Genomic DNA, 14,982 nt, shown 5'->3' with positions numbered 1-14,982 from the left:
GCCACTGCATTTTGATGTCATCAAGGTCGAGCTACCTCCCTTTCTTCAAACGAGCCAGGCATCCAGCCAAGGTACCTGCAGAACCAGGAACCAGGCAAAGGACACAAGACACACTGCCTAGCTGCTGCCACCTCTGTGTGACCAGCATCAATACCCCATGGTCCCAGTCCCACCTGTAGTTGTAGTAAGGAACCCTACTCCCAAAATTCAACACAAAATAAACAAATGTACAAGCAACAAATTTTGTACTAAGATTGATTCAGCCCCAAATCCCTGCTGTCAAACTTGAAAATGTTGGTACTGGGAAACAACAATTAATCCTTAAAATTACCTAATTAACTAAAATGCAAAACAAATTGCTCTCTGATTGCTTGATGTTTAGCACAGGCTGCATATTTGCTGTTTCATTCTAGAATACACTAAATTCATATGAGAATTGGAAACACATGTAGCCTCCCTAGCCTCCCTACAGAGCTTGCAGAGGCTAGGAACCCATCAGATGGTGGCAGCCGCACCCTGGAGCTTCCTGCTCTTCCCTGGTACCCTGAAGCAGCACACTCACCCAAGTCAGGAGGTTTCACATTCTTTTCCTCAATTAAAGTGCATTTTTGTTTGGAATGTTGTCCAGAATATGCTATTATATGAGAAAGAAACCAACTAATAGAACACAAAATTTATGCAATTCCATTTTTAAAAAACACAAATACCACAGTCAACCTGCCCCAACCAACCAACCAGATAGCTAAGATTCTGAGTACTGAGAAAACTACAAAGGGGCACACACCAAGTGTCCACACAAGGAAAAGGTGGGAATGAAGGGGCAGGGAGAGACTGGATTTTACTTCACAGCCTCTTTAATTGTTGACATGTTCTCATGAGGGGATTACTGGAGTAATTTTTAAAGACCTGGAGAGTATTATTATATTAAAGGTGTAATAAGTATACATATTTTTATAGGCTTCTCTGGGAAGGCACTCAGCACCCATGCACAGTGAGACAGGACCAACAATCCCACACCTGTTCTTGCTTTCTAAGAACATCTCCATTTGTAAATGAGAAGCAAAAAACTAAAGCCTTAGGCCACAAGAATTGAACTATACGAACTATACGGGGGTCCCTTCCAGCACAAGCCGGCTGTTGCAACATTGCTTTTGTGCTAGGAGGCAGGGCACAGGGCAGCGGAGGCAGCCAAACCCTGGAATGAACTCCACAGCCTCCTGTGTCTTAGTCTTGTGCCTAAGGGTGCACTCAGGCAACAAAGGTTTGAAGACATCTTGAGTATTCTGCCAAGGGGAGGATTTTCAAACAGTAGAAAAAGTTATTTTTAAAAAGCTGCTCCAGTTTCAAAACAGACTACAACTGAGACTAACCTTGCTTCCTCCCCTTCAGTTGGCAAGCTCCCTGAATGCATGGAAATACTTCTCTACATTCTGCTTGACATACGTATCCTGCAAGAAAGTGTTACTTTAAGCCTGGTAACACTCAGACAGACTTTTCCTTAGAGAAAACAAGTACGACTTTTAAGTTTTAAGCATCCAAGGGTCCTCAGTCAATTTGAGCCCACTCTCTCTTTGATGAGCTTCTGGACAGAGAATAAACCCTGAATTCTACTATTAATAAATAAAAAAAAGCAAAGTGCTGCTTTCCAACATAAAAATGGCAAGGCTACATGATCGAAGGCATGACATTTGAACTTGCTTAGCCACTAAGAGTACTTCCTGTTTCCTTATAAAATAATTTGACATCAATTCCACTTTTTTTCCCCACAAGCTTCTCTACCTAGAAGAAGCCGTCCTTCTAAAGCCTGACAAGATGCAAAACACCAGAATCTCCCTGCCCCTTCTGCCCCTTCCTGCACACCAAGAGCACAGTACTAGAAGCTAAGGTGGACTCTCAAATTCTGTCTCTGCCAAATCATTCAAGACTACCAGGATCCAACAGGTCTTCTCCAATGTTTGCAAATGTTTAAAATTCAATGACAAAAATGAGAAAATAAAGACAAGGAGATTAAGATGGGATGGAGTGATATTAGCATATAAATCTATTCCATAAAATCCTAAACACACATCTAAATTCTAAGCTTCTATATGGTCAGTGCACAGAGAAAAATAAAAGCACTTATGTGTGATTTAGCACATGACTTTCTAGCAATTAAACACACATACACACACACTCGGAAAATTATCTCTACCTTAGAGCAATGTGACTTCCTCTTGAATTCTCCAAGCTACACAAACAATAATTGAAAAAGACATTTTGCAGTAATTAGCTAAAATTTTGTTAAAATGTGAAAGCTAACTGCCACAACATATACCCTTTGGAAGTCCTGCTTTTAAGAGGACCAGATTTGCAATAAGTTTTCTATTCTTTTTATAACAACAGGTTAAAAAGACTACTCCAAGTATATTTCCACTCATCTTTGACCCCAAATGAGTAACCGCCTTTCAGCCTCTGGACAGCCTTAACCCCCAGTCAAGTGTCTAGTTCTGTTCATGCTACCATAAGCCACTGGGGCTTAGAAAAGCTGTGAACTTATATCTCTTCAGAGATCTGTCCTAGTAAAAATCTGCAAGTCCTGGGGCTGGGATTGTGGCTCAGTGGTAGATCGCTCGTCTAGCAAGTGCGAGGTCCTGGGTTCGATCTCAACACCACATAAAAATAAAATAAATACAATAAAGATATTGTGTCCAGTTACAGCTAAAAAATAAATTAAAAAAAAAATCTGTAAGTCTTGAGCTATTATCTATACAACTGCAGCTAGCAAAGGCAAGAACTAACCCTGATAAGCCCTCAACAGGTCTGAGGAAGAAATAACCAGGGGTCTGCGAGAGGCTTCTGAGACATTCAGGCTCCTGAATGCTCTGTAGGCCAAGCAGCCTAAGAGAAAATGATTCTATTCAGACATCAATGGCATTAACTGTAAATGAAAATAATGAAAAATCAGATCTCATAAACATTAAAAACTTTTATGATCCAAAGACTCCACTAAAACAGCAAAAGGCAAGCAAGATTGGAAGAATCTACTTGCTGTATTTCTGATAAAGGGCTTATAGCCTAAAACAGTATGAATAAGGCAGAATATCCAACTTAAAAAAAAAAAAAAAACTTAAAGAGTATATGTTCAATATACACAGAAAGGGTGTGTTAGCATCACTAATCAGCAAAGAAATGTAAATGAAAAACATATCAAGAATTACTGCCTGGAAATAGTCAATGAAGATGGTTGTACACTGTCCTGGGATCTAGTTCTTCTCTTCTGGGCAGAAGCACACACAGATATACTAAAACTCAGTTGCAAAAATGTTACAGCAGCATTGTTTGTGAGAACTCCAAACTGGAAAAACCCAAACGTCTATGAACAGAGGCATGGATGTCTGAATCATAGTACATGATACAATGAAATGGGGGCAAAAAACCTCTAAAACTGGGTTGGGGGTTGTGGCTCAGTGGCAGAGCACTTGCTTTGCACAGGTGAGGCACTGGGTTTGATCCTCAGCACCACATAAAAATAAATGAACAAAATAAAGATATTGTGTCCATGTATAACTAAAAAAATTCCCTAAAATTATTTTAACAACAATGTTGGGCCTTCATACACAGTACTGTTCCATTTTATATAAAGTAAAAATGCAGGCAAAACCAACCTACAGGGATAGAAGGCAGAAGAGTGGTTACCTCTGTTGCAAAAGATGCCAGGATAAGTAACCCAGTGAGGCTGCTAGGTACCAATGACATTCTATTTCTTGATTTGGAGGTGGTTACATAGATGGATTCGCTTTTGCAAACACTCATCAAGTCACACACCTGTATGACTTGCATACATTCTGTGTGATTGTTACACTTCAGTAGAAGTGCTTATTCAAACAGGAGAGCTCAGTGAAGCCAGACTCCAGGTCTGTGACCTGATCCACAGTCACTATTCAGATGGGAAGATGAACTGGGAATTTTCCATGGAAGCTCAAGGATGCTACATGAGAACCTTCTTTTCAAAGGTTGCTCCAGGCCCACAATGGAGAACAGGAATGTCTCCCAGACTTTTATATTCCAAATAAAGTTCCAGAGACTTCAAAGAACATGGAAGAGAAGAAAACCAGAAAAGAGAGTTTATGGAGAAACAAGGCACTAGAAAGTTGGAAGAAACCTTGTGAGGTCATGATATCCAGCTTTCTACCTTCAAATATTGGCAGACAATTAGAATAGATAGTGAATGATTTCCCATGTCACCATTTGTGCATCAGGATATAACTGTAAAGAGCCACCAATGATTCTAATTTTGCCATCAATGATGAATCCCAAGAAGCCAGTCCTGTTGTTCTGAAGGTTTTTTCATAATAAAACAGACTATTGATCAAGTTCTAATCCATACAAGTATCAAATTCCTGATATTAAGCTTCTAAGAAGTTATTATAAAGAAATTTTAATTTTGAAACCATTGTCATATCAATATAAGTGGCAATGCCCTTTAATACATCTGCCCAATTAAGTATTTATCCCATTTTACAACTATGGTTTTAAAGGTCTTTCATCCTCATCACAGTCCAGAGATCCCCTCACTGTTCTTGTGCTCAGCTTTCATTCATTACACAAGACCAAGCTCATCAAAACCCCAGTTAGCGATGGCTGGTCATATTCTTTGACAATAATTCTGCCACTTAGTCTAGCAGATAAATCATCTGTGGCAAAACAAACCCAGTTTTCTAATGTGAACAATGACTATCAAACTATAGAATCTTTCAAATACGAAGAGTCCTTAATTGAACAAAAGACACTGTGGCTACCCATAAAAATGATCCACTCATATTATACATGGTATGATGGTTAATTTTATGTGTAAACTTGGAAGGCCATAGTATCCAGTCTCCACTCAGACCACAGTCTAAATGTTGCTGTGGACGTATTTTTTAGATATGATGAACATTTTACTCAGTAGATCCTGAGTTAAGCAAGTTACCATTCATAATGTGCATGGGTCTTATTGATTCGGTAGAAGGCTTTCATATAAAGAACTAAGGAACCTCTCTACTTTCTGCCCCTTCTCCACAAAGAAGAAATTCTGCCTTGTCTATCTTCAGACTCAAACCTGCAACATAACTCTTGCCTGGGTCTTCAGCCTGCAGATTTCAGACTTACCAACTTCCACAGTCACATGGGCCAATTCCTTGAAATACACTTCTCGCTCTTTCTAAGGATCTCTTGAATACTTATGACAGACCACAATTATATTTTTGTACCAGAAAAACAAACTGCATACATCAAGTTTAATGCTGCAGCTTGATGTAAACAGTTGTGCAACATAAGGAATGTTGCAAAAAAGTCTCCTATCCAAAATTAACACATCTCTGAATAAATCACACAATCAAGACCCCAAGAAAATACAGTCCATGCAACCAAATGTAAATTTTTCCTCTTTACATCTTTTATCCTAAAAGTTCTCCTTTCATAGATAACTCTCCAAAATACCCTTTGGTTCTTTCTAGCTAGAAGAATTTTCTAACTCTAAACCACTAGAAGATTAGAGTTTCTTCAATAATTATAAAAACTGTCTCTCTTTAAGACAGAGAGTGGGCAGAAGTTCAAGCAACAACTTTATGCCAAAAAAACACAGTTTGGGCATCCAATTTGATTTCAAGAGAGGTAACAGTTCATTACAATTCTCAGAAACTGAATGTGAAGTGAGAGAATTAAGGAAAAGATAACTGTAATCCAAAGGAACCCCAAAAAAGCAAGGGGTAGGGAGTCTCAAAGTTTCCTATTCATAATGTGCTCTAAAATTGTTCAGGCTCATCAAAGTAAAGACCAGAGAGTTTATGTAATAAGGAGTCAATGTACATGCTTCAGGGGAAAAAAACAGGTTTTAACACTGTTTATGAACACATATTTAGCAAAACTCAAGGCATAAAGCTCATTATTAGGACTTACCTAGAAGTGGTTGCTCCTCCAATCAACAATGGAATCTTTATAGCTAACCTCTCCATTTCCTTGGCAACAAAAATCATTTCATCTAGGGAAGGAGTGATGAGTCCTGACAGGCCAATTATGTCTATGATTTTTAAAAAGAAAGGGAAAAAAAGGACAATGAGGAGGATAAGAGAAAAAAAGGAAAAGTATTAAGACCCATTTTAAAAACTTTATAATACAGACCACAAGACCTAACATGAACTGCCAGTTTCTAATTCTAAGACACCTTTTCTTTCTGGGGGATTTTAATGTATTATTTGCTTTTGGTAGCAAATAAGATTTATAACTTGAAGTATTTGCCACAGTTTTAGGAAGCCATACAACAGAAGATTTTATTTACTTGGTGATTTTTCAGATTCAAACAACACAGTGTTTTATAAAAACAACTATATCCAGAAAAAAAAAATAAAATAAAATCCAAGTGTTTGCTTTTAAGAAGCTGGTCTCCATTCCATTTCCAGAGATCAGAAGCAGCTGCCCGGTTGCTCACACACCTCTATCAACTCCCAGTGCAGATGGCCAACCCAGCAGCCCCTTGCAGAAGCTGGACTTGACAGTTTGCATGTCTCTTAGACCCCACATGGAGTGAGCTTTACTACACTGACACACAGACTCTTGGGGAAGTGACACTGAGAGTAATCCCCAAAGGACAGTTGCACAGTACCTGCTTTGTGGTCAAGAGCAGCTTTCAGTATCTTATCGCAGGGAGTCATGACTCCTAAATCAATCACTCTGAGGCACAGAAGTGAGTTGGGGGGGGCGGGGCGGGGAAAAACAGTAACAACCCATTAGAGACAAAGCTGCATGAGCATTTTCATTTCAGGCATTAACACTGTTCTAACATAAAATGGAATCACACTGAAATGATCACTAAGCACTGACAATCACCACCACAACTATCACGGGTCAGGCACTATGCTAAGTCTTTTTAATACAGCTTTCCTGAAATATAATTCCCATTTCATGGAATTGGCCCATTTAAAGCATACAATTCAGCTGGGCAAGGTAGTGCATGCCTCTAGACCCAGCTGCTCAGGAGGCTGGGGCAGGAGGATCAGTTGAGGCCACAAGTTTGAGACCAGCCTAGGTAACACAGAAGACCCCAGCTTAACCACAAAAAAATAAAAATTAACAAATTCAACAGTTTATGGCATATTATTTTTTAACCCTGGTAAGACATATGTAACTTTCCACTGGAATTGGTAAGTGCACAATTCAGGAGGATTAATTTCAGTTACAGTGTTGTTCAACTATTAACACTATTTTTCCAAAAGCATTTCATCAGCCTACATAAAAACACTGTAACCATTAAGCAATGACTCCCTCTTCCTCTCCTTACCCTCCCTGGCAGCCTCTACTCTGCTTCCTGTCTCTATGAATTTATCTAATCTGGGTATTTCCTATAAGTGGAACCACACACTACTTGTCCCACTGTGTTTGGCTTATTTCACTCAGCACTGTGTCTTCAGGGTTCATCCACATCTCATGTATATCAGAATTTTATTCTCTTTTAGGCTGAATACTATTCCATTGTATGGACATGCCACAGGCTATGGTTTGGGTCTAGGATGTTCCCCAAAGGCCCATATGTTAAAGGTCCATGTTATAGGGAAGTGGTAGAAACTTCAGGAGGTGGGGATTAATGAGAGGACTTCTGGTCATTCAGAGCACACCTTAAAAGGGTAGTTGGATTCTAGCCCCTTTCTCTTTCTCTTTTTTTATTCTTTGCCTGTATCCATGAGATGAATGGCTTTGGTCCAACATCCACTTCCCATCATGATGTTCTGCTTCAGTACAGGCCCAAAAGCAACAGTATCAACCAATCATGGGCTGACACCTCCAAACCTGTGAGCCAAAATTTGTTATAGGAGCAGAAAGGTGACTCATGCACATTTTGTTTACCCACTCATCTGCTGACAGACATCTGGGTTGTTTCCACTATGCTAAGACCTTTGCAAAGTAATCTAATTTAACCCTCACAGACCCTCTATGATGAAACCCCTACTGTGGGAAAGGATCTGGTAAGTTAAGCAAGTTGTCCAGTCACACAACTGATTTAGCAAGAGAGCTGGAAGAGTTAGGATCTAAATTAGCAAAACTCATTATCTAATTCATTTAAGCCAATAGAAAATGCTGGTAAGTTCCTCAGCAAACAGCTGTTGAATAGGAAAGCCAGTGGGGAGGGGAATAGAGAAGAGGCCAGTCCCTGCACACAGAGCTGTCTTGGGAAAAGCTAGAGACTTAAGGCAAGGAAGAGAGGGGGATTCAGGAAGCAGGCCTCCTTCTTCTTCTCGGGGTGGCCGTACAAAACTCAAAGGGTGGGCACACCTGAGTGGGGGACGGACACCGGACAGAGAACGGTGGAAATATGCTGAGGGGACCGAACAGGACCAGAGGGTTTGATTTCCACAGGAGTGCCTCCTGGAATCCAGAAGGAGGAGTGTCTGCCCTAGGAAATGCCGCAGGTACTATCATCCTATTTTACACAGAGAACACCTACAATGTTAGTCTTTTTTATCATTTAATTTTATTATATTGTTAAAAACATTTAAAAATTACATTATTTTCATTTATTTAATTATATCAACAATTCTTAAAATTCAGTAGTAAAAGGTTCACATTTTTAAAAGTGTGAGTATGAATTTCTACATGATATGTCACCAGCTGGCAACGATGGGTGTTGGACACTGGGTAGGAAGGAGGCCTGCTTCTTACTGTGTACTGTTGGATTTTCAGCTTGTTCCCATAGTACTTTTTTTTTTTTAATACTTTTTTTCTTTTCTTTAAATAAGTTAGCACACATGGAGCCCTCAGTAGAAACTTAAGACAGTTTCAAATCAAGAACTAACTATATTCAGCTTCGTTAGTTCTAACCTGGTAGCAAATGCAAGGGGCATGAATAATGGACAACCTTGGAGGCCACAGATAGCCAGCGGCAGCACATTTCTTTTTTAATATAGTGAAGGCAGTCTCGTAACCAGATATATTGTTATACAATGAGTAAACGCAGAATCCTGCATGTAAAACTAGGCACAAGAGTACACTGCCTCTAACTCCAGACAAAAAGGCCTGCACTTCAAAGCTGAGTTTTTCAACATTGCATGTGTTTTCAAAATCCAATTAAAACCCACCAGCATGATGCCAGCGCTACCTTGCTGTCACTGCTCACTCTTCTGTCAGGAGCATCTCACCAATCACCGTTCATTCCCTCGCCTCTACCACAACCTCCCACTCCCATCCCAACACCTTGTCTTTCTTGACTCTCCCAGGGTTCTCCTCTGGCTCAGAGCCACACCCCAGTCTGTAGCCCCTCCTATGCACATTATCGCATTATGCCACTTGGGAGACTGAAGAGAATAAAAATGAAAGAAGTCATGAAAAATGTTGATTTTATAATCTAACCTTCTTTGTAAATGCTCATAACATAGCTATAAGCATTTAATTTGAGCTTCTAATTCAAAAAAATATTTAAGCTATTCTAAATGCTTTAGCAATGTCATCCATTACTACTTAAGAACATACAGAATTTAGAAAATAAATGTTATGAGATAAAAAATCACAAAAATAAACCTACATAGCAAGATACAGAATCAACACAGGTGCCCACTGATGGATGAATATATATATAATAGAATACTATTTATATAATTTATGTAATATATATTTATAAAATAATATTTATATAACGAAATATATAAGGTAATATTATTCAGTCATAAAAAATGAACGAAATCCTGTCATTTGTGGCAAAATAGATGAAATTGGAGGACACTATATTAAGGGAAATAAGCCAGACACACAAAGATGTTCTCTCTCATATGTGTTAGCTTAAAAACTTGATGTCACAAGTATAAGAGAGTAGAATAGCTATTGGTAGAGACTAAGAAGAGCAGGGGAGGAAGGAGAGGAGGAGGCTGGATAACAGGTACCAAAACACAGCTGGGAGGAATAATTTCCGGCTCTACAGCACAGGAGGGTGACTACAATTTACAGTAACCTACTATATATTTTACAAAGAACCAGAAAAGGAGCTGAGAGGTTCCAAACATACAGAAATACTAATCACACTGATTTGATCACTGCACACTGTACACAGGTAACACACTGCATACATGCAGCACATTGCTTACATGAACTGAAATAGCACATCATATTTCATTTTTATGTACAATTATTATGTGTTTATTAAAAAGAAAAAAGTAAAAAAAAAAAAATCTGCATTTGCCCTCTTCAAAGTCACCTGACACTTGCTGTCACTTCCCCCTGCAATTCACACATTCCACCAACAGAGGGAAGTACCTGCACCAGTCTTTACCTTCCCCACTGTTTCCCACCTGCCCTTAGCAGAATCTGTGACCATTTCTAGTTTGTTAAAACAACAAAACAAATTCTTGCAAAACTCCCTTTCAAAATACAACAAATTAAAAGCATCTAAGTAATTACTGATGAGCATTTGTACAGACAAAACCACCCTATAAAACTCCATTCAGTCAGGTCTCATACAATCTCTGCTCTGAAATCTGACAGCTTATTGAGAGAAAAAAGGGAAAATGCTGACTGCCATGGGGAGCCCCATGTTCTGGCCCTCAGGGCCTATGTTATGATGCCCATTCACAAGAAGCCTCTTGGCTATGTCCACCTGCCCAAATAGCTTTTCCTATTCTTTTTGTCCTCACTGAATGCATAATAGATAACTACTAATTTATTGCATTTGAAAAACTGTGTTCACCGTGGACAATTTGAAAACAGAGTAGACAAAAAATAAATAAATGAAAAAATAAACCTCTAACATCTACTACTGCTCCTTACCCTCCTCCCTCAATAATTACCCTGTTGAAACACTTCCCTTCTTGAAGGGATGAAGAGGTGAGGTCTAAGCTTACCTGAAATTATTGCAGCCAAGGACCACTCCAACTATGTTCTTGCCTATGTCATGCACATCACCTTTCACAGTGGCTAGCACAATGGTGCCTTGATAAGGGTCCTGAAAGCAAGCAATACAGTGAGCATGACTGGAGTTCCCCAGAGCAGACCACGTAATTCTCGAGAGCTAGGCAGGTGCCAACCCAGAAAGGGATTAATACAATTACCTCAAATACGAGCCTGAGACCCAAATACTGCACTAGGCAAGCAGAGCGCTGTAAGCTCAAGCAGTTCAAATGAGCCCATCTGGAGGGTCAGCACAAGGGCTTCAACCAAGATTGTGTACTCTCAAGAACAGCTCAAGTTCAAACAGAACAATCTCACAGCTAAAGACCACATCCTTCACCCCAAAACTATCTGACAAATGTTTACTGTCAACATTTAGAGGGGGGGTAGAAAAGAGAAGATGTTCATTGCAATGCCCCCCCAGAATCTGAAAATAACCACACTGGCCCAGTGCAGAGGGTGTTAGGGGTAACTTTCTGCTTCTTCCACATAGTCGTTATGTACGCTGCCAGCACATCGCATACTCTCCAAGGGAAAAAACAAGGAATGGTAAGCAAGGCAATGGGCGTTTTTATAAACACCATGTCTGTCTGAGCTGCATCAACTGAAGAATTAAAAATCCCAAGAGTCAAAGCTGCCTGAGCTTCACTGGGAACCAAAGTTAAAAGGCTTAATGATTTACTCTGGTGGTGCAATCAGCAAAAATTAAAATGAATTCAGTAGTGGTATCAAGGACACTATTAGTAGAGAGAGAATATTTGTTTGTTCAAAAAAAATCATCCAAACCAACCATTAGCCCACTACCTAAAAAACAAGAGTAGGTCTTCGTAGATGCAGTGTCAGCATAAAACTTGGTACAAAGTAAATATCAGTTAACGAAGGATTGTCTTGATTGAAAAATTACATCTGTATTAAAAATTTCATAAAGCTACATTAAAAGGAAAACCCTAAGTTATCTTGAAGCTTGGTAAAAAAGAGGGACAGATGTTAGATCATTTCTCTACTTTATCTTCAGTGATAAACAGCAAGCTAGCCTAACTGCCTAATCCCCTACCCCACCCCAACAGAAGTCTCCCAGGCCCACTCCTTAAAGGGCCCACAGGCCTGAAAAAAACAACTTGCCTCTTCTTCTACTGTACAATTAAGCACTCTGTTTTCTTCTCTTTCTTTTTCCATAAAGGGGATAAGGTGGCCAACAGCCTTCTTCATGACCCGAGCTGACTTTATAACCTGGGAAAAAGCAGAGCTGGTTATCTGACTGACTACTGCAACGACAGCCATTGCAAACCACATGGCTTCTGATGGCACCTGTGAAACCCCAGCACAAGCTCAGAACACACACTTTAACCTCAGGCTAGCTACACTGGACTCTGCTTCTGACAGTGAGCAGAATGAGAAATAAGCTCCCTGAGGGAAAAGCCAGTGAAGGAGGCAGAGCAGGAGGAAAACAAGGCTAGAAACCAAACACTGAAACTTCCATCTTCTTGAACTTCTGCCTGTTAGCTTTTCTCTGGCTAGAAGGCCTCTGTTGCTTATCTTTCAGGGTTAAAGTTCCCCCGCCATGTACTCATTCTCAGCCTTCTCTTCTCTACACTCAACTCCCTTAAAATTGAGCCTCAAACAAGACAAGTCCCTTTCCGTCCTTCATCGCCTCAGGCTCCTAACCTAGATGGATAGCAAGTGTTTATTAACTCATGAGCTAGCAGCTGCTGCAATTCAAAATAAAGAATGGTGTTCTTACTTGAAATCTATCATTTAACATAACTATTTAAAACAGTAATATTTTTTCAAAGTATGCATTATTTAAGATGAACACTTGCTGGTCAAATCAAATCTATCTTGAGTCTTACTTTACTTCTGAGAGTAAAAGTGGGTACAGAAAATCAGAACAAAGACTATGAAGCTAGCAATTTCCAGATGATTTCTAGCTTCCATACCACTCTAAAGACAGGTTTCTCAAAACACATCTGGGCAAGGACTGGTCCAAATCAAAACCTGAACAGAGTAACCAAACTCACTATTCACTAAGACAAGGAAGAGATTCAACTGTGAACATGTCTCCCTATTTTTGCCAACCTGAGGTAGAAACATTTTTCCAGCTCCAAAAAGATCACCAACAACTTTCATGCCATTCATCAGGGGTCCTTCGATAATATTCAGAGGTCGGGGATATTTTTCCTGGTTTAACCTGGCTTCCTCAGTATCCTGGATAATATATTTTTCAATGCCCTTCAGAAAAAAAAAAAAAAGTTGGGGAGAGAATAAAGGGAAAAAATGGGTTAAGTCCAAACAACCAACAGAAAATGAATCATAGACATGCTTAAGAGTGAGAGTTCTGAAATCAAACTGTGTAAGTTCAGATCCTGGCTCCCAGCACCCACTCAGGCCATTTATTAAGCTTCAGTTTCCTAAGAGTGCCACAATATCCTGTTCATATGTTTTGAGAATTATTACATTAAATAACCCATGTTAAGTGCTTAGCTGGCTTTCTTGATACAAAATGTGCTATTAATGAGAAGGTGGGCTAATAAGTAGATTTATAACTCAGATGTTTGTATTCTTATATTTTAACAGATTATACTTTAATAATATCTCTGCCAAATCAGTGTTTTCTCACTACTTGGCTGGAAGATGAATGAGGGTGAGTGAGATTCTCAGGTGAAATTCAAAAAGAGGAGGCTCCCCAATCTAGGCTTGAACAAGCCCTCCTCCAGGGTCTCCAACTCACAGATCTTGGATGTAGCTGAACTAGTTCCACAAACTAAAATATGTGAATCACAAAAGGCAAGAGTTGAATTTTAGTCGCCCCCCCCCACCGGCCTCCAAAAATAGAACTCTGAAATTCTCCAGACTCACAAATGGGAAAACTGAAGCCAAGAGATTATTTATCTCACCAAAATCCCAAACATCCACAGAAGAATCAGTACTGACTTATTGGACATACTAAAAACAACCTGGTCAGGGTAGGGTTCTCAACCTCAGTACTACTGACCTTGGGCTGGAATAGTCTTTGTTGTGGAGGGCTGTGGTGTGTACCACAGGACACTGAGCAGCATCCCTGATCACTGGATTCCAGTGACATCTCGCACCCCCACCCTGACAACCACACATACCTTTAGACAGTGCCAAATGTGCTATCATATAATGCAGAGCAGGAGGGCCACCCAGGTTGAGAATCGGCAACCAGGAGTCCATGGCCTCTCTTGCTCCAGCTGCTGTCGCCACCAACCCTCCCACAATGGCATCAGACAGCAGTGACAAGCTATCAGCTGGCCAGTGCAGGTTCCCGAACTCACCTTCACAAGAGCATACTCAAGCCGTTCTTCAATGGGACTGTTCCTCCACTCATCAGTCTGAATGACCTTCTTCCCTCCTTTGCCATGAGTCTGAAATGAATTGAAATTTGGACGAAAAAATAGATGCAGGAGGCCACTTATTTGAACCATTTGGCAGCAACTAATAAACTGTCTTACTCTTTTACATTCCCAGCTCCCAGCAGAGTGCCCAGCATGCATTATGACACTGACCAACCATAGTACCAAGTCTGGTGAGAAGCACATGCAGCTCTTCCTCCTCTTTCAATTTTCACCTGAATTCTCATTCCCTGTGGCAAGCTTCCCTAACCACCTCCATCTTTGGGGTCCATGCCACCTCAACATCCTCATAGCACTCTGTGCCTCCCCTACGACAGCACCTACCACACTGGATTAAGATCACCTCTGTACATTTTCTGCAGGTCTCAGTGAACATCAGCTGAATGCATTAATGCTGAACAAAAACTGATGTTGCTAGAGCAATGCTTGTGCAGGATAGTAGAGGCAAAGTCACAGAAGGCCAGAAATTCATGCTTGGAGTTTGGACTTAACCTCCAGGGCAACTGTGTGGTGGGACAGGAGATACTTATCACAGCTCTGCAGCTGCAGGGTCATATTCAAAATAGTGTTTTTAAGGGAAACTCAGAAGGGGCCTAGCCTGAGTCTGATAACAGGAAAGGCCAATAAAAACAAACATGAAGATATCAAGTTACCAGTACAAATAAAAGAAGGAAAGATCTAGGGAGAAAACCAAGATATAGGACCAGAGTGGTAACTGGAA

General features: G+C 40.1%; 1 protein-coding gene across 2 annotated transcripts in view; it reads right to left on the bottom strand.

The window, feature by feature from the left end:
* The window catches only part of Mtr (5-methyltetrahydrofolate-homocysteine methyltransferase), a 95,257-nt gene that overhangs the window by 20,032 nt on the left and 60,243 nt on the right, over positions 1–14,982 (bottom strand). For both annotated transcript variants that reach the window (XM_027948028.2, XM_071619858.1), the window contains 6 exons: positions 14,184–14,273; positions 12,964–13,116; positions 12,010–12,117; positions 10,842–10,942; positions 6,623–6,690; positions 5,920–6,040 (listed from right to left, as the gene is read on the bottom strand). In XM_027948028.2, the coding sequence (XP_027803829.2) occupies positions 5,920–6,040; positions 6,623–6,690; positions 10,842–10,942; positions 12,010–12,117; positions 12,964–13,116; positions 14,184–14,273 (641 nt within the window). The remainder of the gene's footprint in view (positions 1–5,919; positions 6,041–6,622; positions 6,691–10,841; positions 10,943–12,009; positions 12,118–12,963; positions 13,117–14,183; positions 14,274–14,982) is intronic.

The sequence above is a fragment of the Marmota flaviventris genome, chromosome 12 (genome assembly GCF_047511675.1).
Source record: "Marmota flaviventris isolate mMarFla1 chromosome 12, mMarFla1.hap1, whole genome shotgun sequence".
NCBI lineage: Eukaryota > Metazoa > Chordata > Mammalia > Rodentia > Sciuridae > Marmota > Marmota flaviventris.
This window is presented reverse-complemented; position numbering and strand designations above follow the sequence as displayed.